Source organism: Psittacula echo (assembly GCF_963264785.1).
Source record: "Psittacula echo genome assembly, chromosome: 15".
Classification (NCBI taxonomy): Eukaryota; Metazoa; Chordata; class Aves; order Psittaciformes; family Psittacidae; genus Psittacula; species Psittacula echo.
The window spans coordinates 1,399,688-1,427,164 of record NC_137751.1 but is presented as its reverse complement, the minus strand read 5'-3'; the positions used below and the strand labels follow the sequence as shown (position 1 = coordinate 1,427,164).

The window sequence follows — 27,477 nt, the reverse complement described above, 5'->3', positions numbered from 1 at the left end:
AAATAGCAGCAAACTGGTTTGTCAAGGCAGTGATTCAAGTCCCTGTTACCAAAAAGCTGGTTTTCCTTTAAGATGTGCAATCATTCAACCCGGCCTGCATAGCCAGTAAGCATGAACATTCACTCCACAAAACCCAGGAGGTTAAGAAGCCCTTCAGAAGCAGTGATATTCTGGGGGAGGTTGCTGAATGACACTTCACAGTGTTATGACACATCTCACCCATGGATCACAGCACTAACAGCCTCACTGCTGAAATCCGTGGAAGCATGCAAAGGTTTTGTTACATGTATTTCACTTGTTTCTATTTAAACTTCAAATCAGTTTATTGACTCAGCTCACTAACTGAATACATTCGTTCCTGCTGCTCTTCAAGTTAGCCAGACTATTTGCTGCAGGCAGTCGTTAGCTCCTGTTAAGGAGCTCGCATACCTGGTGTATCACATGAGCACTTCTCAGTGTTCAGCCTCCCTCTGAGTAACTCTCACAGCCCGCAATTAAGACGTTCTGCAGCCTACAGGAGTTTATGGTTAACTCAAGAGTCAGAGGGAATGTCTCTGCCTGAGGGCGCGATCTGTCCCAGGGATGCAGCCCCACCGCTTGCCACTGAATTTCAGATGCTCCCGAGGCGAAGGCCGCGTGTTGCCTAATGCCATAGAAAGCATGTTTAGATGTCTGTTGGAGTTCTAAGGTTATTAACTCACTGTCACAAAACACAAACATGCATTACAAGCATGCTGAGCTAACAAAATTAAAGTGAGATTGCTTGCTTTGCGGACATTCCACCGGAATTGATGGCAGGCATTTCTGAGGATGGTGTGTGCTTTGAGAACTGTTTTTCCTGGGAATTCTTAATCCACGTTTGCAACTGCCACTTCCAAGAAAATATGATTGTGATTAAAAGCAACATGCTTAGTGTGACTTCATAAACAATCCTGCAGCTGCAGGTAACAAAAACAGTAAATGGAAAGACTTAGGAGCCAAAATAAACCCCACAACATGCATGATAATGAAACATTTTAAATGGCCTAGGTTTGGCCTAAACCCAGCATTTTACGTGGATGATCGATACATTGAACTCTTGAGCAAGTGACGGAATACAAGACAAACCTCTGACACACCATCTTTCTTCACCAAAGCTTATGAACATAACAAAACCTCAGGAGAAACATTATCCTCTACTAGCATTCTAGACAGCAACAATACCACTGTAACCTATTAACTGCCAGAATAGGTTGACCATCACCAGCCACATGCGCTACCAGTATATTTGTAATCCTCTTCAGCTTTGATTTCAAGACTTGTGCTAACTTCAGTCTCCTAAACCCATACACGTCTCCTTGTCCCTTCCCGCAAGGTTTGCTGCACCTCGCATCCTTCTCACCTTTTCTTTCGAACACTGGCTACCAGCAATGTTTTACAAACATTTCTGCAAACAGCTTCCCAATTTCCTAGCGCATTTTCTTTTCCTCTCTTTCTTAATTAATATGAGTATTTTAAGATTCTTTTGTAATGGAGACCTAGACAAAATTGTGCAATCAAATTACTCTAAATTATATCTAAAAAGCCTTGTTACAGCAGGCTGGGTGTGCAGCGCCAGCAGCATCCACCAGCAGAAGTCAACAACTTCTGGGCTATGGGCAAGGTCCACAGGTGAATCATTTCTGCTTTTTGACCAAGACTCATGGAATTAGAGACATTCTCTCTGGCTTTTAAAATCAAATATCCTCAGCCTTTATCTCATAACTGAATCTTCTGCCTAGATTTTAGTTACTCTGTATATTAATACGTTCATTATTTTAACGTATTGTGCTTAGACATTTCCTGGTGAAAGCGCAACGTCCCAGACAAAAAACGTCTTCAGTCATTGAGTTGGGTGGAATTTGACCAAAATAAAGTTACCAACCATGAAATGAAACTGCATTTTAATTTAATAATAAGGGATTTAATGGAGGCTATTGTTGAACATGTTTCATACTCCACTCGAAAAGAAATCGATGAGGTAATGCTAGCAGACAGCTTGAGAAAAGTCAAGGATACCGCGACATTCCAAAAATCTTGCTGTCTCCCAAGAACATTTTTTAACTCTGACATCAACCATCCAATAAAATCTGAATCCAGCAGAGGTCTTGTGAAGGCGTTTGAAGTAATTCAATGCAAAATTATCTCCAAGACAGATGAAGCTGGAAAAAACTACTAGTTCTGGCTCAAAGATTTGCAGGAGAGTAAACCTTTGGAAACATACCTGACCTAGTAACAGATCAGAAGGCAGTATGAAAGCGTCTCCTGTGATTGATAACTGACTAATGATGGTTCAAAGTAACCACACTTTTCTCTCTTATTTCCTTTAAATAATGTTCAAAGCAACAAATTCGTTTTGAAGTTGGGTACACCCCAGACACGCAATCAGAAGATCAGGAAGTAATAATGTCAGGATTTGTTTCATTACTGAAAGGCCCTAGAATGTTCTGTGCGACATTCCTTTTTCTCTGCCTAGCATTACTACTTCAAGTTTACATATTTTAAAAGGAATCATTTCCAGACATTCCTCCTCTGAAACTGTTCTTGAGTGTGGCTTTTTGGATTTCACCTGAAAACAGTTACTACAGTTTGTGTAGCAAAGTGTTCATCAATTCACGCCATAAAACAAGTAAACGCCCTTGCAAAAACAGAAAACACCTTAGAATTTATCTTATGGATCAATAATATGTACCTAGTGAAAACCAAAACCACAGAAAACTAGGAAAAACCCTAACCCGTAACAATAAAGCTATCTGAATGTTAGAGACTCACATTTAAAACTTTAAACCTGCATCCCTGACTTTAAGCTGGTCAGAGTGCTGAAAACACGCAGTACCTTCCCCCCACCAAGAACACAATTTTTCCTTTAACCAATTAAGCATGAATTTTTGATGAAATCCACGCGATCTGATCTAGCTGCCTACATTGAAATGAAGCTGCATACTTTGCTTGCATTCAAGCAGTTTATGAAACTTCTACGTGTTTAGAGAGGTGCTGTTGCGATGTCATTTGCTGGATTACCAGGCAGGAAATGTTAACGCCAACAATGGATTTTAAAATCACAATGAATTTAATGACTGAACAGATAGGTACGAGGCAAAAATCTAACATTTCATCACTGGTGTCCAATCTCCATTTAAACCCACTGAGGCAAGGTGGAAGTATGTTGTTTTAATTGTCTCCCCCCCCCCCCCAACTCTTCCTTGCTAGTGCTTTTGCTTAGCTTTCTTGTTTTAAACTGAGATTTTAACTTAAAATATAAACCAGGAATCAATTCCTGAAGAACTCAGTCCAAAGAAAAAACAAAACGACAAGAAAACCAAAACCAACAAAAAAACCCCAAACTTTCCCAAAATCTGACCAGTTCACCCATGAAAACTGTCATTTCTCCTACCAAAACCCCCAGGAGAACGGAGATAAAACTTTACACAGCAAATTCCTCATTCTGGCATTTTATGAGAGATTCAATATTTTAAATGTATCCGGTAGTTTAAACTATGGAAAATGTTTATCATCACCTCGAGACACAGCAGTTCCTTCAATTTTTGTCACAGAATCACACTACAACACTGAAGAAAGTCCTTAAAAATCAGCCTGTTTGCAGCTACAAGTGTGGCGATCTATAACTGGAAAAGTGGTATCACATTTCGGGGTGAAAGTTAACTGTTGGTGCTGTGTACTCAGGCCATCTGACCTTCCGTGCTATTATGTTTCTTGAAGTACTTGAAGCCTTTGAGGTGAGGAATGAAGCTGCAAGGAAGACCTAAAATAATGCGTTGGCCAAAGCTTGCACTTTGAAGCAAAGCACAATTTTCAGCACATCTCCAGTATTTTTCCACTTAATGAATGTTAAAGAATTACTCACCCGATTAGGGACACCATCTGCTCCACTATATGTTTGCTGAATGTTATAATAACGAAAAGTTTCTGTAGGAAGGAAAACATCAGTTAAGAGAAACATTAGATCAAAAGGGAAGCAGAGACAATGGGGGTATGACAATTTAGGTTCCTTTCCAGCCAGACAGCTCCTCCAGCACTCACACAGTTTTCCCTTCCCTTTTCAAGATCTTGATTTTTCAATACTCTCTTCAAACAGAGGCAGGAGAGCAAAAAGCTCTTTATTATTCTATTCCCTCCTAGACCTCATTTCTTGCAGTGTTTGTGTAAGCCTGTGTTACTAACCATTTGCATCCTCCCCAAACTTCAATTCCCAGAAGCTCAAGGTCACTTTACTCCGTCAACAATGTTTTAATGGAAAAACAGTCATCACTGTGCAGAAAAATTCACATCCCCTTACACAAACACACGTACTTAAAGATCACAGAAGGGAAAAATAATAGATCTTTTAGTCCCCTGGTTTGTGTGCTTCAGACAGAGACAAAACCAAAAACTACTTAGTGAAGACCAAATTAAGAGCCACAGGGTACCTGTCTGTCCGAAACCCTTCGGATGTCAAGTCTCTAATGCATCAGCCTATTTGGAACAGAGCAATTCCAATAAAACTTCTGTGACACAGCTTATTTTGCACAAAATCCCAGTGTCCGTAATTTTACCACTCCCTTCTCTTCGAAGTTCAAATTTTGTTAAAACAGCCTTTGCAAATTCCACTTTTGTCATACTTGACAGCTTGTTCTTTTGCAAAGAGTGAGCAAGACTGTGTGCAGATGAGTATGCACACACACAGACGGTTCCCACAGTCTCCTTAAACCCATTTAAACATGATCTAACGAGAACTGCATTCACCAGTCTGGAAATAAGGGATGTGACTGGGACTACACAACATGATTTTGTGGAGGAAGAGGCCAGTTAAAAGCAGCTCCGGGATGGCCACTGCACCCGAGTCACTCGCTTCCTGTCTAGAGAAAGATTCATTAGAAGCCTTTTCCATGACTCTTACATTTCCTAAATTCCAAATTGCAGCAAGATCACTACAAATCAAGGCTATTGCCCAAGAGTATGCTTGAAATTAAGCACCGCAGAAAAGAGACTCCTAATAGCTAAATGTATTACAAAATAAGATGATTTACCAACTGTACAAGACACGGGGAAATATTTTTTCACTTGCATTTGATCTGAGTGGGGTGCACTATAAATTACATAGCAAACATTCTGCTAGCTAAACAAGGCAACATAAAAGGAATATTACACAAATACTGTTTCACTTTCCTATGTTGCCAGAACTGATTCTAACAGTACAGAGATTTAAAAGCAGAAAAATTCAGATAATACAAAGTAAGTGTGAGGGGAAAGTTGTGCTAATAGTAAACGAAGGAATTTTCAGATCTGTTTGTTGTTTCCTCCCTAAGGACTGGACAAAGCAAAATAACCATTGACAAAAAAAATAGGAAGAAAAAAAAAAGAGGGTTGAAAATTGAAACATGTTCAGGGCAAAAGGAAGATTTTTAAGCAGCTTGAGGAGGGTACTAGATGAGTAATTTTATCATACTAATAGCTTCTGCTATTTTTAATGTAGTAACAGCACAGATTTCCAAGCAACACAGCTACAGACACTGCACCAGTCCTAGGGTGATGCTTAAAACCACTCAAATCAAGTCCCAGCTGAAAACATTGGCTGTAATCATTACGAATGGAGCACTGTAGTTCATGATATAGCGCTAACCACACCTCCACCAGTAACGAATCACCAGGGAACCAACACTTCATCTTTCATTGCACAAAATGGTGACATATTTTAAGGGAGAGACTCAACATTTTTGAAAGCAACTGGAGATTCTGGTTGCTAAATTCAGAACATGCAAGAAGGCTCCAAGTTAGCAAGAAAAACTGGACATGCTCTGAAATCAGGCCCTTTCAATATATATAGTCTGAGGACACCAACTATTGCTAACCATGCTAGAAAGCTCTGGATGATATGCCCAGAGGCTCAGACTGCTTTCTGCAGGACCTGAAAGAAATGGGGTTTCCATAGACACTCAACTGAAATAGAAGGGAGCATTTAAAAGTGCCGCTTAACCAGTCAGGGGTAGCTGCAGTGCTCTTTGAAATGAGTATTTGTTACCAAAAAGGCAAGTTCATTATGAGTATGAAGTCCTTTCAGTCTGGTAAAAACCGTAGGTAAATAACTTGGCTAACCACCAATTTCCTGAGCGGTGTAGGCAGCGGGCTCATTAGTTTGTAGCTATAAATTATTCAGTTTTGAGCATAAGAAGCCGAGCAGATCCTTTATTGTAAATCCTTTGCACCAAATTAATTTCCATTACTTCAGGTCAGGAAGGGAGACTCCAGAATTCATTACCAACACGGTGTAACAGTCAGAAAAGAAACAAGTCCTCACCCCAGAGCCCTGAGGGAGGTGTAGTACTTGCCTGGATGTGCATTTTAATTACTGCTTTCCCAATCAAGGTTGCACCAAAGAAGGTCCAGAAGGGAACCAGAAAGTGTCCACATGTTATCCCAGCCAGGTCAAACAGAGGGTTTGGAATCTATGAGGTGCAAGAGAGAGAAGTTTGTGAACTGCAGCACGGACTCAGATGAACAGGAACACGACAGACTTTGAAGCTTTGAAAAATGAACATTTTCCCCTTATCCAACTTGATCCAAAACTCTTGTGTCTTCATACTTACAAAATGTTAATGTCGCACCACATAACTTAAGTCTCCGGGATTCAGCTAGACAATGTCCCAGACAATTCCATTCTCATGGTCCCTCCTTACCCCTGGATTTTAAAAAAGCTAACGAACAGTTTTCCATGTGAAATGCACAGAAACCACAGTAAAGCCACTCCGAGTGATTTATCAAATATTCTCACTGACAAGCACATCACTCTTGGAGGCCAGTGTTTAAAGTGATCCCCAGTGACTTCCATCTGAGAAAGTGCATTAAAATGTGGCATTTGTAGTCATATGCATCCAGTTTAAAAGCACTGATTAGATTTTATTAAGCATATGCACTTCATTTAATACGTTTTATTCTTAAACTGTTGGCTTGATGTTTGGTAGTGTGATCCTATCTGTAAAATATTCCTGAAATTAAACCAAGAAAGTATCCAGATTCCAACCTTTTACACTTAGCATGCAGTTCAAGGGCAGTCTGTCTGAGTAAACTCATGGGGTATGTGTAATTCACGGTAGCAGTGTATTACTGGGCTAATATCCTGCAGTATTTGTGCTGGTTTGTTACACAAACAAAAAAGAGTGGAGGTTGTTAAAGCCCATGAAACATATTAACTTTGACTGAATGGAAATCTGAAATCTCTGAGAAAGTTTATGAGGGTTATACATAGCTGTCATAGACTAGCAATTCAAATTTATGAGCACCCACACCACCACCTGCATAGGAAGAAATCTGAAACAGTCTCTAATCATGCCCCGAAACGGTCTCTAAACATGCTCCACTTCAACCAACATGATTCTTTACCTGTGACAGCTGTCTTAGGCATTGGAGGCTAGTAAATTATTTACTTATACCACGGCCAGATAATTCTGCTCTTCTGAGCCAAGTCTGCTCTAGGTCTCAAGCATGTTCTTGGTTGGGTGGTTCGAGGGGTTTTTTGCAGGTTCACAGTCCATTTTAATTTCTGTATTGCTATCACCATAGAGGGAGCAACATGCTGTAGGCAGGTGTTACAGTGGATATCATCAATACACTAAACATGTCACAGTAAAAAGTTACTCAAGTCCTCGTTGTGGTGTATTAGCTGGCCAGCGAGGTTTTCTCTTTGTTTTTGGAAAACAAAGGAGTACATGCAGTACTGAGAGTTGCCGTAAAAGCCCACAAAGATAGGAGGGCAAATTCTCACAAGTCACAGCAAGCATTTTCCAGGGTTAATTCTGGCTTTGTTCCTTCCCCAGAGCTGCCTTCACATAGAAAAGAAGCTCCAGCCAATAATACGGCTTTCTTATTGCCACTAAACAATATTACATTCAGTTGACTTCACTGGATAAACTTGCAAAGTCTTAAGTTCAATTTGATTGTGTTTTTATGTAACATTTAGAAGCCACTGCTTGACAAACAACAACCTGCAGCTAGGACAGTCATTACCACTTTAGAAGCAAGCTCTCTAATCACAAAAAATACACCCAACTGCAATCATAAGGGGGCCAAAGAAATGAGACACCCTCTGGCATATAGGGAAGCAGCAACAAGCAAGAAAAACCCTGAAACAAAGCCCTGAAGCTCATGGAGGGGGGATGCATGAATGCAAGGAGCACATGTGGGGGACTGTCTGCCTCACCTACAGATGCAGCAGAAACCTGTAGCTGTGAATCCCTTTGCTTTATCAATGCCTCTGCCACGTTCAACCTCACCCTTTTTACTGCTACTCTGCAGTTCTTCTGTAAACACATTTACGAGCCCTCAAGTGTACTGTGGTGGAGTCGTGATTCCTCATCCCGCCCCCAACCCAGGACAACCCACGTAAGCCGAAGGGAGCTTAGGGTGCGTGGAACAGCACAGCGAGTAGGTAAGAAGTTAAGCAAATGTTTAAGTATTACTAAGCAGGAACTACGAAGAGTTTACACATCACCTCACGTTTACCAGCTCCTTCCCCACGTTCTCCATTTATCCACACTTTTCCTTGTTCAGCCACTGCAGAAACTCCTCCCTGCCATCTACAAGCTGTTCTGATTACACAAGGCAGACAGAATAGCCTATGCAGTGATGTCTCACAAGACGGTGACTAGAGAATAGTGAGTCAGAGGCAGCAAAGGAGAAGTTTCAGAGCTTACTGACTGGAAAGATTTAAAGAACAGGTTGTAACCTACATTTCCACTCTAAGACAGTTCAAAAGATGAGTAGACAGAAGTTCTGTTCCAGCAACTTTAATGAGATTCTTTCCAGCTAACACAGGTCACTTATATTTGAGCAAAGAGTTAGCATTGTCACTTCTACAATCTGGGAAATTACAATTTAAGAGGTGCTAGACAAGTGTGGAAGTAATACCTCATCAACTGGGCAGCTGGCTAATCATAGAATCATAGAATCATAGACTAGTTAGGGTTGGAAAGGACCTTAAGATCATCCAGTTCCAACCCCCCTGCCATGGGCAGGGACACCCCACACTAAACCATAATGGCTGTGATTATTCCAGAAGAACGGGATCATAGGGGACCTACACTTCCCCCATCACCATAAGCACATTTCTGTGCATCACATCCCACATTTTGTCAGATAGAAGCATAAGGAACATATTCCTGCCAGTTTTCACTGAGCTTCCAGATTGAGATTTAAGCCTCAACTGGTTCAGTATTTTTCTACCTCTCAAGAACAGTATTATCCTACCCAAAACACTCAAATGTCATCAGAGGAGAAGCTTCTGTGACCTCTAACTTAAAGAGGAAAAAAACCTACAAGCGGTTCATAGTTCATGCAAGTTATGACTTTGAAACTTGCTTCCTTGTTCTGCTTTCTAGTTCCTAATGACCCAAAGATATCTCCTGAGCAGACTCAAGAGGAATTACTGTGGACGGATACCCTAATCAGGATTTATACAGGTAGCTTTCCACTCATCAAGCTGCATGTATCTTTGAATTTGAAGGTGTCAAGCACTATAAGCTACAGGACATGAACACCACAGTACATAAAGAAATTATAGCAATGTTCCAGCAGAATTTATAGGTAACAATACAGCTCTTGCTGTATCTTGCCAGCTAATAATCTGGGCTAGGAAGGTCCCAACAGGATAACTGTCAGTGGGCATATGACCTGATCTGCCCAATACCCACTAACACAATGAGCAGCATGCGCCCCTCTTAGAGAGCATGCGGCCTCAACATCAAATGCCAGGAGCATCCCTGATCTGAAACAGAAACATAGGAATGTCTCCAGTTTTAAGAATGTCTTAGTCCAGCTTCTTGTAAGTCTCCCTTACCATGACAAGCCATTGCATCTTTGGTGAACTGACTTGTTTTTATCAGGTTTCACCACACCATGTTGATGTGTAGAATGAATTGTCTTGTCTTTTGAAAAAAAGGGAATCCTTGCTGCACCATTCTTTTGTGATGGATTAAAAAGGAAATAGAGCTATTCCAAACCCATCATCTTCCAAGGAGAACTAGTGTCAAGAGGCCCAACGGTGAAGCTGAAGGAAGGGATAACAACTGTTTGCTCTTCTTTTATGCAGAATTCACTGTGTTTGGTACTAATCTAGGACTGGAGTTTCTCCATGCTATTGTACTTGCCAGTGCCACAACCATCCCAGTTCTCTAAGCACCACAGAGAACACGGAAATAGCAAACAAGGCATGAGGATCCATATGGACTTGAATAAAACCAAGTCACAGTTCACAGCATTCATTTTGATCTGCAATTTCTGATTATAACCCCTCTGTTACTGAAATGAACTTACTGAAGCACAGGCCAAAATGCCAAAGAACCCAACCTTCTGCACCAGGTTCTGGACAGCCAGTTTAGCTCGGGAAGCAAAATCCTGCAAACAAGAAAATAAGGTATTAATGAGGCAAACCTCAAAATGAGCATACCTCAAACTCCCTGTGTTTTCAGTATCAATACTCCATGCTTTGGGATTTCTTAAATAGCAACTGGGAGAATGTTTTAAAAACACAAAGGCCAATTTGAAACTCTTGGCTTAGAGGGAGGAGAAGGAAATCCGCAATGCTCACTGTGACAACCTGAGCTCCCACATGTATTGAGTTCTGTCTTCCAAAACTCTGCAAGTGGCACACTAATATGGAAATGGGGTTTCTAGCATTTATTTCCCTGTATCTTTGAAATGCCAGGCTGCTAATACTTTATTCCTTAAGCAAGCAAAGGGAATGAATTCCTTCAATACCATTTACAATGTTAAAAAGGTACTTTCTCAAAACACAAAGACAGAATATAATAATTCCATTATATCCTTCCATCTTTTCTCTGAAACACAGGATCTCAATCACAGGAGCTAATTTCAATAACCTTCTAAAATAGAAGTGTAAAAATCATTAAATCCAGAGACCTGAATCTAAAATACTTTAAAAGCAACAAAGGTGGCAGAGGTTATAACATTAGAGCCATTCTCTACAAAGCCATGCTAAGAACATGCTGCTTGCTTTTGCTTTGTGATCCTCACTTTCAAACATTCTCATGACAAACTCTAGTCTCAAAGTTCACCCAATACATAGAAAACATTTTAAAAAGCAAACCTAAAGATTCTCACAAGCAGCGTGAGTGAATTTATATAAGAATAAAATCCTTTTGAAGCCAAACTGTCCATAAAATTAAAAACAGGGTCAGTGTTATCTATCCAGGCTTGACAAGAGCAGTTATAGAAAGCTCAGAATCTTTGGTAATAGCAAACTTGAAGAAAATAATGATTACTCTTTCAAAACCTACAAATAAGCAATAAAAAGCTTCTTTTCCAGTAGGAACAGTCGCTGACTTACATTTTGTAGAAAGCTATAAAATTTCACAAGGAAACAGCTTTAACCAGTGATTAACGATACTGTAAGGTCCACCTGAATAGTGCAGAATTTTGAACACCATTAATTACTGATTAAAACTCCAAGAAAATTCATCAAAATTTAATTTAGGCCATTTTAACTGTTACAATTCTATTGAAACATTCAATAGTACACACCAATGACAATGCAAGTAGTGACAATTGTTTGCCAATGTCATACGTACTTAAATTCTGAACTATAGACCTGACAGTTTTCTATGCCAGATAAAAACCAAACGAACAGAAATCTGTGAAGGACATTTACTCTTTTTACAGCCTTTTCCAAGCAGTAAGTGTTCCCTATTACAGTGCTTGAAAGAGAGTTTCATTCTCAACTTAAAGAAAAAACCAACTTATTGAAATAATAATTTTATTATACTTGATGCTTGAAAAAACCCCAACAAATTAAAACAAATACTGCAACTTAAAGAAAAATGCCAAGTAAATGAGATTTCCTACATCTTACAGTCTGACATTTTTAACCATAAGAGAATATAAAACCCCTTTAGAATACTCCGTAAGGGGTGAACTTGCTGATTTTCAGCAGGAGTAACACCCTGGCATTGTGAATGTCTCACTGCAAAATGGGATAGTTGAAATATTCAGTCTTTGTTTGAAAACTTATTCCTGCTATTTTTCTGTGCAGCTTCTAGGATACACACAGGATGAAGGAGTGATTAAACCTACTCCTAGTGAGGCTGATATCAAACATTTGAATTTAGGTTAGCAGAAATGGGTCTAGAACAGGTCTACGTGACAAGTAAAATAAAAGCGTTCATGTTTTTTCAATAATGGAGTGCATTTTGACACAAATTGTGGTAAATAACAAAACATGATAATTCCCCAGTGAACCAAGTCCAAAAGTCTTGCAACATCGAGGGCAGTTCCTTCTCCAACTAAAATTCCCTCATCATTATTTTCAAGTTAGTAAACAAAACTGAAACACAGTAATATATGATCACTAATATTGGTCAGCGCTAATATACAGTCGGTCCCACTGAGGATTTAGGACACGAACTGAAAAAGATGCAAGACTCTTCTGCAGAGTGTGATCACACAGCTATCAACAAAGGAAATCAAATGCAGCCCACTAAGGAGATGACAGGTACTCTAATCCCTTTACCAAATAGAAAAGTAGAAATATTGCTTCAGAATTTACCTACAAATCAATCCAAAATTAAAAACTGTGCTAAAGCCCAGGGGCAACACTGTCCTTTCTGCATCAGATTTGGCTCTCTGAAAAGGTGAATTGAAAAAGCAGTGCCTTACACAGGAATTTCATAAGATGTCCCCCCCTGTACTCTACAACAAAGCTGAATGTAACCATGATATTTTCAGTTCCTATTTTGTTCACCATTTCATAATGCTCAGGGGGTTAGAACAATCTTTTCACTTTTATAAGCCAACAAAATTTTTTTCACAGCTCCATAAATCTCATTGTAAAGCAGCTTTAAAACAAAACACTACAACGCAATTATTCAAACATGTCCAGGGTATATTTCAATGGAAGTTGTTTCTATTCTAATGTTAACATATCTACCCATCATCTTAGACTGCATTGCTAATATACTGTTGCATTAATTTTCACAAGCTGGAATTGGAAACAAGCTCTCTAGCAAGTGACCTATAAACTAACGCTTGCAGCACAGCTGGTTTAATAAAATATATTATATAATTACATCTAGATTAACTGGTTTAACCTAGTGTAAGCACAGTGCACCACTTTTCATCAAATGTCTTAAAAGCAAAAAGCCCCTATTTCTGACTGCTGCAAAATTAAAGGTGCCTTAAAACTAATTTCCCCCCCTCCAGCTAAAAACACCATTTTTGTTATAAAAGCAATGATGAAAGTGTTCAAAAAAGCATTACGATTTTGCCTCTCAAAAACCCCAGCCCAACCAGCGTCGGGGCAATTTTTCTCACCTTATTAATTCATAACTTTCTTTTTTTAAAGTTACTTCTCAGTTGTTTCTTTAAGTTTTTCTTTTCTTAAATTCATTGCCTATTACCAACTGCTTGCAGAGAGCACAGCTCTAAACATTTCAGGCAAGAACTTCTGATCTGTCTTCTTGAAACTTTCTAAATCAGCCAAGAGAAATGAAGGATTTTCCCCCCCTATTTTCTATGATCGAATGTAATCATAGCAATGAATAATTTGCAGAATAATATACATATCATGGTTGCATCAAAACTATGTATTTGCAGTCTTTACATCACTTTAATAAGAACAGTTCAGAAATACTTGTTTGGTTGCTTCCTTAAATTTCATTTGTTAAGTCTTTGCAACATCTGCAATACTAATTAAAATAAAAAGCCTTAAAAGTTTCCTTTCTCGGCGAATACAACCATCAGTTTCACAACTTTTACCTATTTCACAATTAATTTTTCTGCTATAAAGCCTGCACAGGGAACAATCTCCTCTATTTTTTTTTTAAGCATCTGAAACAAAAGCAGACTCACTCCCATAACTTACTGCTTTAAAAGAAAAAGAAATTAAAAAAGTAAAGAAAAGTTTAGCTACTTACAGACAAAACATTTTCCCCCAAAATTAAAGTATCTAGACTGGACTCGACTCTCAGCTAATGTGATTCATTCGCTATAACATTTCAGGATACTTTAGCTCACTATGTCCCTTTCAAAGATGATTTGTTTCTTTGGTTTGGAAATAGATTTCCTGTGACTGCTACAATACAGGCAAAGGAAGGTTAAATGATTAAACATTACTTCATTGGGTTAATCATCAGATCTCAAGAACTGGAATGGAAATAAGAGGCATAAAAAGGTCAGAGCTGAAATACTGATTCACAAGTCGCAGCTGGCGGCTCAAGGAAGTTTGCTTCCTATCTGCCTTCGGTAAAATGGCACATTTTGTTGATACCAGCATCACTGCATGTTGCAAAAGCAAAAATCCCTCCCAAAACTCCAAGCCTAAAGGGACAGAAAAGAGAAATTACAAATTTTGCTGCTAAGCAAGATTTACCTCACTATTCCTCCTGTATTATAGTACAGCATCGAGTATAACTTAACATGGACCATTTATCCCCATTAAAAAAAAACCCTCCTTCTTGAAATTTCAAGTGAAGGGACAATTCTGTCTTAACTACAAGGCTTTGTCCCATCCCTCTGTTCTATTTTGCTTCCATTTATAATTTAATCTCTATTTCTTCTTTGTCTCTCCATTATGAAGTAAGTTGCACAAACTCTGTATTCGAGCAAGGAACATCTTTTCTCTAGATTTAGCTAACAAGCTCAAGGAAAAAAATAATTACAAAATCCATTTTTATCTTTTCCCTGTGTAACACTGAGTTATTATCAGAAAACAGAATGGTCACGGTTTATTGCTCACACTGAAATTTCCTAATCTCCAAGAACAGAGACTGTTGATGGATCCATAGCCAGATTGCCAAAGAGCTCTGAATAATCGGCACCGGACTGGACTTCAACAGAAGATACTTTCTCAGAAGACTGCACAGATGGGCCTATAATACAGCAGCTTATTTTCTAACATTAAGTTGCAATTGGTTTTTAGGAGCATCGAGAAAGCTATGACTCCCTCGCACAAACCAACTCTTCCTTGTTTGCAGCAGTGATGATAGTTGTCAGTTTCTGAAAAGGCTGATTCAGAGCTCGAATGATTTGAGGCCCAGAAAACCTTTTCCTATCACAATTTTTTTCTGCTGTTAATACATCAAGCACTTTACAAATACTGGTATTACTGGTATAGTGGTGGATATAGCACAAAGAGGATGGCCACCAAAGGAGGGAAGGAACGTAAGAGACTAAATCACAGGATCATAGCATGTGCGTTTTCTACTAGTAAGAACAGAGTGCTGTAATGTAGGATACAAGTATTACCGCTCAGGCAGGATATTGATTACCTACCAGATGGTAGCCTTAAGCTCAAAATAAGTTTCTGGAAGGCTTGGAAGGGGTTATAAAGGATTTGTTACTCTACTAAAAACCAGGATCATGAATGAACGTTAAAAATACAAAGACATAAACAGAAACCTGGAGTCAATGTGTTGCACCTTGATGGTTTTCTACAAACAAGGAGAGCACTGAAGTTGCTGTAGCAGTAGGTGCTTATCCTAATGCCATCAAACTCTTAATGCCAGCAGACTCACCTGTTGCAAATGTGTAACTTACATGTGAAGAAGAAGTAGACAATCCTTCACTATCTGAGTATAACTTATGCTATATTTTCTTACTAGAAACAATGTTTAATTATGCAAATAATAAAGAAGAGAACTTTTCTTTCCCCAAAGACTGAAGATGATGTATGAAGCTACCATCTCAGATTATTAAAATTATAAAGTCCTTAACATTTAAAAAGCTGCCTACAAAGACAGTGCTCCTTTTTATGTAAAAATCTGAGTTATGTTAAAAATGAGCTGCACAGTATTTTGTTTCTTTGGCTTTCTATTACAACACAATGGAATCAAACACAACTTATGGGAGAATGACCATTTGTGGTTAGGCAATGAATTCTAGAATTTCAGAAGACTGGGAAGAATTATTAACTCATTGAAATAACGTATTAACTGCAGAAGAACAGTTTTAAAGAAGTCCGATAGCTACCTAAAGGCTGAGAGGTTACAACATATATCCATGCTAAGAAAGGAGTAGGCCAGCAACAGTATTTAATGATCAACACAGTAACCTGGAGTCAAGATGAAGAGAACAGAGATCAAGATACAGTTGACAGTCATTGCCCATCACTGCAAACAGTTCATTACTCAGTGACCAAGGAAACCATTTCATACTTCTCCTGCAAGACATCAAAGGTAGCAGGAATATTCTGATCGTGGTTCATGGCAGTACTGATCTCCCACTCCAGCTGCAATGACTCTCAACATCTATGGAAGGGCTATGGATTTCTGTTCTAGCTTTCTCAAAAATACTTCCTGCTTACTGTAAGTAAGGGGCAAATGAAAAGGGGCTATTTCCATCTCAATGCCTGGAGAGAAGAGGGGGTGAGAGATAAGGTGTAAACTTATCACTCCAAACTCTGGGGAAAAAAAAAGGCCCTGTCATGGAAAGAGGGCTGTCAAAAGACAGTTAAAAAAGGGTTTTCAAGGATTGCTGAAAGCAGCTAAGGGAAGGTGGCAGATCTAAGCAAGCACTCAAGTTTGATAAAAGAAAGGTATTTACACACAAGAGGCGAAGGACAGATGTTCCAGGTTAATAGGACTGGCTAAAATTCTGAGCTTGGAAAGGAAATAAATTTCACTTCACAAGAAGTCTGGGGTTTCTGAAACATTAAAATCTGGAAAAGGAATTGGGTAACGATACAGGAAAGTTACAATAGGAAAATACTTCCATGTTGAAAATGAAAACACAGTTTTAGAAAGTACAATATTAAGACAACTGAACAGCAACAAAATAGGGCCTTTGACTTCACAGGCTTTACCAAAAAGAGAGCAGTACCTACAGAACCTCACTAAATAGATTGTCAGAGATCTGAGGACTTAAAGCTTGTAAGATTTCAAACCATCATGCAGAATATTCGTAGGCAAGGATGCCTATACAGTAGATACTATATACAAATCCCAAATCATCAAGAAATCAAACATACGGGTCAATTCTTCTACCAGCCTTTCCTAGGACAAAAATGCTGTACACAGATTGTTGAGGGAAATGCACAGATTTATTTCCGCAGCTGTTTGTGTTCAAATTCTTGAGGGTGGTTGCATGTTAAGGGGTGAAGCTGCAATCCACAAAGATAATCAGAAAGATGCTCATCTTCAGGACTTTGTAAACTCAGACATATGAGTAACTACGATTAGTTCTTGTATAAAAAAAACCTGAAGTTTTTCCATAGAAAAGGCAGCTAAACTTATTGTCTCCATAATCAGATTTTAAAACTGCTATAAGAAGAAACAAACATAAGAAGCCATAGATAGACCGGTGTTCAGAGCTGAATCGTTTGCAATTCATATGGGAGCAGAGCCTAATAGGGTGAAGTGTTCATTCTAACAGGAAGCTTTGCTTTCCCTGATCATTTAATTTTAACCTGTCTTGAAGCAAAAGTGTGAAACTTTTAAGCACGAGTTAATGGATCCATGATGTGGTAAATAAGACATCCCACTAACATGAGTAGGAAGGAAATCAACCACCTTTGCATTAAGCAGACTAAATCCAATACCATGCTGAAGTTTGTAAGAAATATAGCAAAGTGAACATATTATAGAGCTTAGCAAGTGAGTAGGCACTCTCAAACTTAACACCAGCATTCTCCACAGCTAGAACTGAAGCTCTCAGACTTCTACATAAAAAGTCCTTTTGATTCACACTAGAATAAAGAAATTTTGTAAAGAATAAGACACAATTAAAGGAAACAGTCTGAAGGAAGAGGAAGGAGCATGTCCTTTCAGTCTTATCAGATCAGCCCTATAGAGTGGTAGCCTTTTTAATCACACCCCCTGCCACCTCTACTCCTCAGTTCAGGTCTGTGCAGTAGCAAGAAGCAACATTCCCCTTTGACACTTTGCAATTTTATAGTGCACAAAAGAAAATTACCATTTCTTTGCTTGCTAAAGAACTACTCCTTATTCACATCTGGTAGGAGATCTGGCAGCTAGCAGATCCTGCAGTCAGTTTTGTGGAAGACAGTTGTCAGTCTGCATGCCAGGTAAGCAGCAAGGCCGTAGGGACAGTCCAGCATTGAAACAGATTACCCAGAGAGGCTGCGCAGTCTCCAGTCTTGGAGGGGTTCAAGATGAGGCTCGACAATGCCCTGAGGAACCCGAGCTGATCTGAAATCTGTGCAAAAAAGTTGGACTAGAAACTGCTTCAGGTCCCTTTCGAGATGAATTTTTCAGTGATTCCATAACAAGATACTAGCAGGCATCTACTGAAAGAAGAATTAAGTAAATGAACATCCTATCGCTCTGGGTCCCACACATCAGCCATTGACCCCTGCAGCTTTTTGCTTCTGCAGCTGAAAGCATATGCTGGCATTGCCTCCACCAACATGCTGGCTGCCTAAAATACCACTACAGAAGCACAGTGAGTGCAAATCTGACAAATCAGAGCCAAAGTCACCAGCACTGAAAAAAATACACTGCTCCTCCTCAGAGAACTTACTTCTGAGTTAAGAAAACCTATGCTCAGAAACATGAGTTTGAAAGTAAGTGAGCTACTTCACACCGCTGACAAGTCCTTTTACACACACACATCTTCCTACTCAGCCTAGCCAGCAGATGTACAATGCTAAGCATACCTCTTGCTTGTTAGAAGTAGCAAAGGTTCCCAGACAGCTTAGAGAAGTGGTCTGCATACCAGACTCTTGTACAACACAGATATTTAAACAGTGTCTGGAGCAGCAGCAAAAACAACCAAGCCATTTTCTTGATTATGATACCATAATTAATGCCTATCAGTTACTGAAGGCTCTCCCTGAAACAAGTATTTTTGAAGCAGCTTATCTGACCCAAACTTTTGATCATTTCTTGGTCTTGGAATACTGGGCAGTGAAATACCAAGTACTTGGGACCAAATTTTTCCCTCAGAAACTTGCATTGCACATTCCTGACACACACAGGACGAGACACGCAAATCCAGTGGCAGAGTTCAACCAACTGCTTCTCTGCGACTGCAGTGCAAATGCAGCGTGCAAGATTTCCAGCCAGCTTGGTGACATTCTTTCTGGAAAGGATCATTTCTGTTGTAAAGCGAGAGATGTGCTACTGACAAAATTCCTCTGAGCCAATATCCTCGTGCTGAGTGAAAATATTGCAAAGTAATCCAGATTTCTTCAGTGGCCCCATAATTTCCAATTTATGTACTTACTAAAGTAATTTTACACACTTCAATGTTAAAATGACAGAGGAGTTTTAGGGAACAGAAAGAACATTCAAAGAAGTTTAGAAAGTCATCTCTAGATTACCATTAGCAAAGGTAATGTAATGCTCATTGCTGGTTTTTCCTTATCTGTAAGCAGGTGTGCAAATGAATAGAACAAAGCAGGCACAAGACTGCCCCATTCTCTTGCCAGTGTCCAAAGAAATACAGCAAGGAGGTGGCTTACACATTTGTTACTCATAGCTCCTATTGTCTACCCTCTGCCTACATTAACTCTTTGCTACCTCTTTTCTCAGGAAATCCTCTATAACATGTTCCCTTATTTAAAGCTTTTATTGACTCATCCCAAAGCTTATTTCAACTCGCTAATTTTGGAGAACAATTTAAAACTAAGCTGTTCCTTACTATATTTACTGGTTATTACATTGTCCGTGGAAAAAAGCAACCACATTTACTATTAGTTCACTCTCAGTTTTCCATCTCACTCTCTAGCATTCATGGGAAGTTTCTAAAGTAAAGCTTCGAGATCTGATTAGTTGTGAATTTCCATTTAATTACGGGTCGTGGTAAAGGAGGTAAGATACCTCCCCTACATATATTAACAAATGCAGGCATCAAAGCCTCAGGAGCACAGTGTGTGGAGACAAGCCTCCTGCTGGCAACCCATCAGGCAGCCTAGACCCAAACACCAGCAATCTCTTGTACAGCATCATCAACAAAGAGAGGGAGCTGATGAAGAAAAGGGGTGACTGGAAGACTGAACAAGACAAATTCTGAACAGGATTTAATGCTGGGTTTAGATAAGTTATTTCTGGGGAAGCAGAAAAAAAGAAGTCGAGGTTTTCCAGTTACTGTATGTGACACTACCACTTCCATTTTTATGACAGCTGCTTTATAAAAACCTGCTTGTGGTCTGCTTTAACTTCTTTTTTCTCATACCAAATACCCTTAAAATATTAAACAAGCCAGCAGCAGGGAATCCTTTTCAAGCCAGAACTTATCAGGTACTAGTTGTTAATTTAATCATGGGAGAGATCCATCTTTAATTTGGCCATCTTCTTTTACACTGCTAATTAAGTAGCTTTTTTGCTTATTAGTTGAACCTAATCATTCCATTTGGATTAAGTCACAGTGTCATGTCAGAACACAGTGCTGGGTTCTCCAAGGAACCATGGCTGGGTGTGGTAACGTACTTTGTTCAGCTGCTGCAGAGAACCCCCCCACGAAGATGTGGAAAAGCAATCCAGCTCAAGACACCGGACCTTTCAGAAGTGCGGGAACGATGGGTTTAACATGTGTCTTAACTGTCACTATCATCAAAGTTCATCCGTTTAACTCCTTGCAGACAAGAAGCCGATGCTCTGAGCAGGAAGTTGTTTGGTGGAACTCCTGATGCAATGCAAACTGAAGCAGTTGCAGCTTAGTTTAATACAAACCCTCTTGAGTCCACGTTGACAAATTCTTTAACAAGCCCTGTGGTTACAGGGAAGCTGGTTTCAGTCTGAGTCACTCCTGTTCAAACAGTTTACTGGAAATGGAGGGGAGGGGGAATTTTCAGAGAAGTCATGTGATGGCCAGACAAACCACAACCAGTAAAGGTTCAGTGGAGTCAAAAAACAGGTCCCAGCAACAACTGACGCCCAGCGTGCAGATGGCACTCAACCATTTATGAACGAGTCCTGCTGCATCTCAGCATCTGTATGGATTTAACCCTTTTCCAAGTTTGTGTTCTTTGAGATCAGTACAGTCTGGAAAGTAAACAAACAGCACTGGCTGATAGTATCACAGGCAACTAGAAAATATTTTTACATGGAAATTTGGCTGCAGCAGCGCTGCACAGAAGCAAAGCCTTATGTGTAAATCATTAGTCCTTAAAAATATGCCACTTAATGAATCCAAACACTTACAGTCATTAAGGATTAGATATACAGCAAAGATATTAGCTCTTTCTCCTCTTAGCAAGAAGTACCATGATGGAGCAAGTGCCCACACATTACATGTTATCACTAAGTACCTTGAGGAAAGCTGGTACTAAAAGCTTCATTTTCACCAGAAACCTCTGTTGGCTTGAAGTGTTTCAGCATGACAGAGAAAAGACGAGAATACTTATCAGCAACTATTAAACTGTTAAAAGAGAGTCCCTGCACACGTGCATGTAGACATGAAACTGTACAAAAGTATGCTTGCACTGTATTATTACCAATGTGCTGCCCCAGCACTAAGTAGTAGATTCACTTCCCCCTAATTGAGAGGTTGGTTTGAACAGCTGCACTGGAGATACTGCCCATGGCTAAAAGGGGAGCTCTGATAAAAAACTCCTTTGCTCTGGAATTCAACTGAAAGAGAGTTAACAGCAAGGGAGATACCATTTCAAACATTTGTAATTTTCAAATAGTGCCTCAAGTATGAACAAACCAGAGCGGGTTGCTCTGTCTCTATAGCATGCTGGGCTCTGCATTGTGTGGAGCTCTGAGAAAAAAACAGTCCTGCTTGTAAACCACACTCCTTCTCGAGGGCAAAGCTGCTTGATCCCAACAGCAGCAGCCACAAGGCAAGAGAAGCTCTGATGCTCCCTTTATGTAACTGGGACTAACTGGCTGGTGTGCTCACCCAGGGACAAACAGAAAGGAGAAGTGACTGTTCCTTTAAAATGAGGGGCTTTTTCTGAAGTATGCTAATGGAAAGTACAAGACAGACTTACACATCATCTGCCAACTAATCAGTTTTCTCAAAGCCTAGCTCAAAGAGACAGGTCACTTAGATCTGAGATTTATGACAGAAAATCCATCAAGAGACTCTTTAAAGTAAATAGCATTTTATTCTTTGTAACCTGGAATGGGGCACTAAACCTTTAAGCTGTTTAATCCTTTTAGGTTCCTCTTTGTGTTGTATTTTAAAATGCCAAGCCAGCAAGCACATTCCCCTCACAGATCCTTCAGGCTGGATGTTATATTCATGGTCTATTCTCACCATAGAAGAGCCTCATCTGTTTCTCAAAATTGCCATTGTTTTTGAGAAATAGCAGCTACAAGCTTTCTAAACAAAACACACGCAGGCAAAAACGTCAAGCCATTTGGCTTTGCCTTGTAGGCATACAGCAGCTCAGCAGAAGTGGAGGGGGAAGCTATTCTTCCAAATCTAACACCCATTTTCATGCCTTTCAAAAAGGCAGGATGAAGCGAGACCTTTATCCTGAAAGAAGGCTCCTGTCACTTGATGTCAAACATTTGTAGTAGCCTCCACGGCATAAGACACTTGTCACATCCCCCATGCTTTCTTAAGCATAAAGCTTTAACTTGGGAGAGTGGGAAAAGCTGGTGTAGGTAATAAAAATTGTTATTGAGCTATGTAAAAATAGACATTGTAACTGCTCATGAATAGCAACTCCAGAACAAAGTGATAAGCTATGCTGAAGACTGGGATTTACTAAAGGTCATAGGAGAAGGCAGGCCTGTCTCCCACAGACATCTAGCAAAAACACACTTGAAGCCAAAAGCAAAAAGGAAGTCACATTAGCAAATGGAAAAACCCGAACTGTCAGTTTTATGAGCCCAATACAATTTAATCGGATTGTCAAAGCCTCATGTTAAAAGAGTTTTATAGAAACCAAACCACAAGCGCAGTTTGAAAAGACGATTTTTTTTTTCCTGGCCACCCGTCCACAGGACAACACGCTTCAATCCAAACCCGAGTGCCAAGAAAATAAAATCAGAAGTACTGGTAAACAGCACCATCGTTTCTCTCAGTTACACACCACCGGTCGCCTACGAAGGGCACTCAGTGCAGCTTGCTATATTTTGGCCTGTCCTGACAAAATGCTCTCTAGCAAAGGCTTTCTTCCCAAGAATCTTACTGTGCGTTCTGGAAACCACCTCTGGCTGCTCCCACAACTGTACACGCATATAATTTGCTGGGAGAGTTTCAGTAAACACAGATAGCATTTCAGCTCTCGAGTCATGTATTCGACTGGTTTTGTTGGGGTTTTTTTACCACAACTTGGTTTTTATACAGTTAGGGATTACTTTGCAAAGCAAAGACTGATGAGAGAGTAAAGAAAGCATATTTCCCCACACACACACACTGTATCTGTAAAGAAATAGAGGAATTTACAATAAAAGAAAAAAAAACTTTGCCACTTTCTAGTAGGGGAAGGCTCTCAGGAAACACAGGGTGTACTGTTAGAATTACTAGATTGCACTCTGTATTTCCAGGCAAACCACTTTTTTCATGGAAAAAGCTTCATGCATTCTTTGAAGAGGAGGAAAAAAGTAAAAGTATGTATCTGTATAAAGAAAATACTTTGGCAGAACAGTTTAAAGACAGCAGTGCATGGTAAATAGCATCTGCTGTTTTAATAGCAGTCTCATGACCCATTTCAGCTCAGCGGCAGACAAAACAGGGTGAGAAGGAAAAATACCAAAGAGAAATTCAGTGGCAAGTAGTTTGAGGAAAAAATGTGACATTTCTTCTAATTGAAAACTTGCTGTGAACGGGATGTGAACTCCTGACCCAAATGAAAAGTTATCTACAATAATACCTGACTGACGTACAGCATCAGTTGCAAACTATGTTGTAACACAAGCAGTTTTCAGTCCATCAAGAAAATAAATGACAAGAGAAACAAAAAGGGATTCAGAGCAGTCTGGCTGCATTTTCACATCAGGAAAAATATGTTTCCTCAGGCTGATGAATGGGTCATGCACTAGCCCTGAGGGATGTTAGTGGCAAAGCAGACAAATGTCATCTGAAGGGGATGAGCCGAAACTGAAAGTCATCTCCTGGCCCAGAGAAGCTTTAAATGCAGCTATAACAACCATGATTATGGAATAGCACATCCTCTACCACTGTTCTCTTAGCCTGCTTCCTCCCTGCCTTTACTGTGCTTGTTCTTGGAAGTCTAATTAAATGCAGTATTTGTAGCAAATACTTTGGCTGCACTACTGTATCTGCTTCAACAAGCTACTTTCTTGTCTTCCCATCACCAGAGGTATCTCTACCCTGTGGAGGATCTTCTTCCGTCCCTGGGAAGTCCCTTGTGAACTCACAACAACTGATTTTTGGCCCATTCCCATTTCATTGGAATGGTTATTTACTCCATCTAGTTGTTCCACGTTTTATTAATTCTGCTGTTGTTTTGCACTGTTCTTACTTGTGCAGTCTCTGCATGTTCCAGCATCTCCTCAAATTCCTGGTACTCTTCATCATCAGGTTCAGCACCAGAGAGTCGGGCCGCCCTTGCCATAAAATATGGAGGCAGCTCTCCAATGGCTGTGCCAGCACCCTGGGAAAAGAATAATTCTGATTTATTTTTGTGTTTATTCTTAAATAGGAAACACGCGATATGCGCAGCCCCGTGGACACTTCAAATGATTAGAACTGATGAGACCAGCTCATCAGTTTGCTTTTATCCGCCAGGTCAGACTTCTCACGATTTCAAACATAATGCTGTTCCTTTGAACCCCCCCCTTTCCCCTTTCCCAGTTTAGCAAAATGCAGTTTCTCTCAGCACAGACTATGGTGCTGCAAGCCAGAGGCTCCTGAGCCATGCTCTGCAAGGTCAAACCGACGTGATCTGTGCCTCCCTGGGGCCCTGCAGAGTGGCACATTGCCCAGCTCCGGCCGAGCTCTGGTGGAGAGCCTGCAGCTTCTCACTGTGCTGCAGCCGGAGAGCCGGGGGCCCGCTGTCCCACACGATCCCTGACTCAGCACAGTGCTGCCATCTCACCCCACTGCATGATGCCAGACACATTTGCTGGCATGTGACAGCCCTTGCTCCTGAAGCAGCATTCAAAATAAGCTGGGAACTCCTCCCTGGTGCCGTCATGCAGTTTACTTGTTCAGTCATGAGACTCGGTGCAAGTGTTTATTAGAAACCAGGCTTGAGTTTTACTACAGCTATGGGCAAGGAAAATAAGGTTAAGCAAAGCATGCCTTTTTTCTCTCCTTTAGATGGAATAAAGGAAGCCAAAAGAACCCGAGATGAAAGCATGGTTGCTTTCTCACCACAGGAAAATTATATTTGTTTTCTCAGGACATCAAATGACTCATTTCAATCTTGTGGGTAAAGGCAACTTCGGCTTAACAAAGGAAAAGAAAAGAAAAGAGAAAAGAAAGACAGCTAAGAGTGAACATATGGATAAACAGAGGCTAATGAAACAGGAACTCGGACTAAACTCGGAATGGTTTAAATATAGGACAGGTAATAGTACAATAGTTGGGCACCACACTGGAAAAGTGTTAGAACTTTGCTACACACAGATGGCTTTTCTCTCTTAGGATCAGTAGTAACAAATGCTTTTCTACTCCTTTGAAGAAGTGTGACAGCTTTCCAATTTCCTTTGTTCCTCCTCCATATGCAGCTGCAAGCAAGGGAGAATTCCAGCTGCTGTGGACATTCCAAATCAACAGGTTGTGGTTTTCAGTACCGCCACTCTCTGCAGTTACCCCACTGTTCCATTCTTGGTTTAAGCACACAAAGTGCACAGCCTCACATGTTTATGCCCTTGTTTTCCATAGAAGAAAAATTCAGACGAGTGCAACAAGCTGAACTTCATTAATCTGCCTCTTTCTGGCACAAGGGAAGATAAGCCTGAAAACAGTAGCAACAACGCTTCAGAAAAATTAACTTGAGGTTATGTTCTCAGGGTGATGCAAGAACAAAAAGTCACATTGCTTCTCCCGGCTCTGCCAATTTGCTTTGGCTTCATTTTGTTAACCGAGGAAGAGGTTTGCATGTGTGTACTGGACATGAACTTGCTTTAAATTGGGTAAGTCACATGCTCTTTATTACAAAACATTTCAGAAGCGCAACAAAAATCATATGATTTCATGTCTGCTGGAGATAGGTTCCTTAAGTGCATTGAAAAAAAGGGCAGCAATTAAGGGATCCAAACCAGTAACTATTTAACTGCTTTTTGTAACATGAGCTGTCCATTTTCACCATTTAACTCTACATGCCGGTTTTACATGGAGATTCCTTGGACTAGCAACACATTGGAAAGGCAAATGCTAATCAAAATACTTTGAAACAAATATATTTAGAGAAGGAAACTGGGAAATTACTCCATTAGAAAGAGTCTTTTAAACAGATCTCATCCTGGTCAGGACACAGGCCGCCTGTTCTGCTAATCCGGAGCAATTAAACATTTTTATTCTTTCCCCTTATTTCTTGTAAAAACCAAAAAAAAGCTCCAACACGTTTAAAAATGTAGGGCACTATTGAATTCCCTGTCCCTGTGGGATGGAAGGCTGTGAAAGCTGGCATACACCTAGCAGATTGTTTTAGAGAGTCCTCCTGCAGGCCAGGACTGGTGGAGCCAACTTTTATGGTGATTGAAAAAAGCATCTCTTTCATTTCACCTAATAATTCCTTAGATAGTGATATTTAATCCTTGCAACACTCATTATCAGCAAAAAAAGGCTATCACTGACATGCAGGGGACTAGTAATGATTTTAATCTCTGGAAAAAACTGTACCTGGTGTAAGTTGGCTGAAACAGCTGCCGATGTTTTTGTGATCTGAATCAAATCCCCTGGGCCGATAAATCCCTGCACTCAAATCGTGCAGGATACTTAAGTCTGGGTAGCTTTAGTCAGAGGTCTGCAAAGTCCCCACTGGGACCGACCTGCTTTCACCATTTCACATGAAAACATATTGCTACCACCCTCCTGTCTCCCTCCAAATAATCAAGGAGATTGGCCAGGTTTCACTTTGGAGCCTTTCAGCATAATTTCACTTTACGAGTTTAAAGAAAACAGGCTGGTGGTGGTGGTGTATCTGTTCTTCACAGGGCTCCATGTGTTGCATTAGGAGCACATCTATATGCATCCAATAATTCCTTTTCTTTTGCATTTATCCAGTATTTATCATGACTTCAGATTTTACATCTAAATAGAAGTTGCTGGCTCCATTAAAAAAAAAAATAAAGGATTTGAGCTCCTTCCATCATACCCAGATAAGGAATTAAACCTCATAATCCTGATTTCAGTTTAAATTATTGGGGGTTTTATACTAAGTTCCGATTTGCAGAAAATTGGCTTTTTTACGTTCTGGGAGTCCCCATTACTTTCCTGTTGAGGGGACATTTGGTTTTAAGAGTGACAGAATAAAAAGTAAGTTTCTTCAACAGCTTCCATAAAAAGTGAACTGGAATTAGGACAAAAGAAACATACTGGAAGAAGCAGCAGCAATTGCCAACTTGATTTGGCTTACAGGAAATTAGCAAGCAATGTTTATGTACTCATGCAACATTCCAAGAAAGC

The 27,477-nt window shown here is 40.0% G+C and overlaps 1 protein-coding gene across 5 annotated transcripts in view; it reads right to left on the bottom strand.

Annotated features, from left to right (window-relative positions):
* VMP1 (vacuole membrane protein 1) overlaps positions 1–27,477 on the bottom strand; it is a gene marked incomplete at its 5' end in the record, with an annotated part of 66,938 nt that overhangs the window by 9,372 nt on the left and 30,089 nt on the right. For all 5 annotated transcript variants that reach the window (XM_080629765.1, XM_080629768.1, XM_080629766.1 and 2 more), the window contains 4 exons: positions 3,884–3,945; positions 6,345–6,461; positions 10,324–10,404; positions 24,365–24,496. In XM_080629765.1, the coding sequence (XP_080485891.1) occupies positions 3,884–3,945; positions 6,345–6,461; positions 10,324–10,404; positions 24,365–24,496 (392 nt within the window). The remainder of the gene's footprint in view (positions 1–3,883; positions 3,946–6,344; positions 6,462–10,323; positions 10,405–24,364; positions 24,497–27,477) is intronic.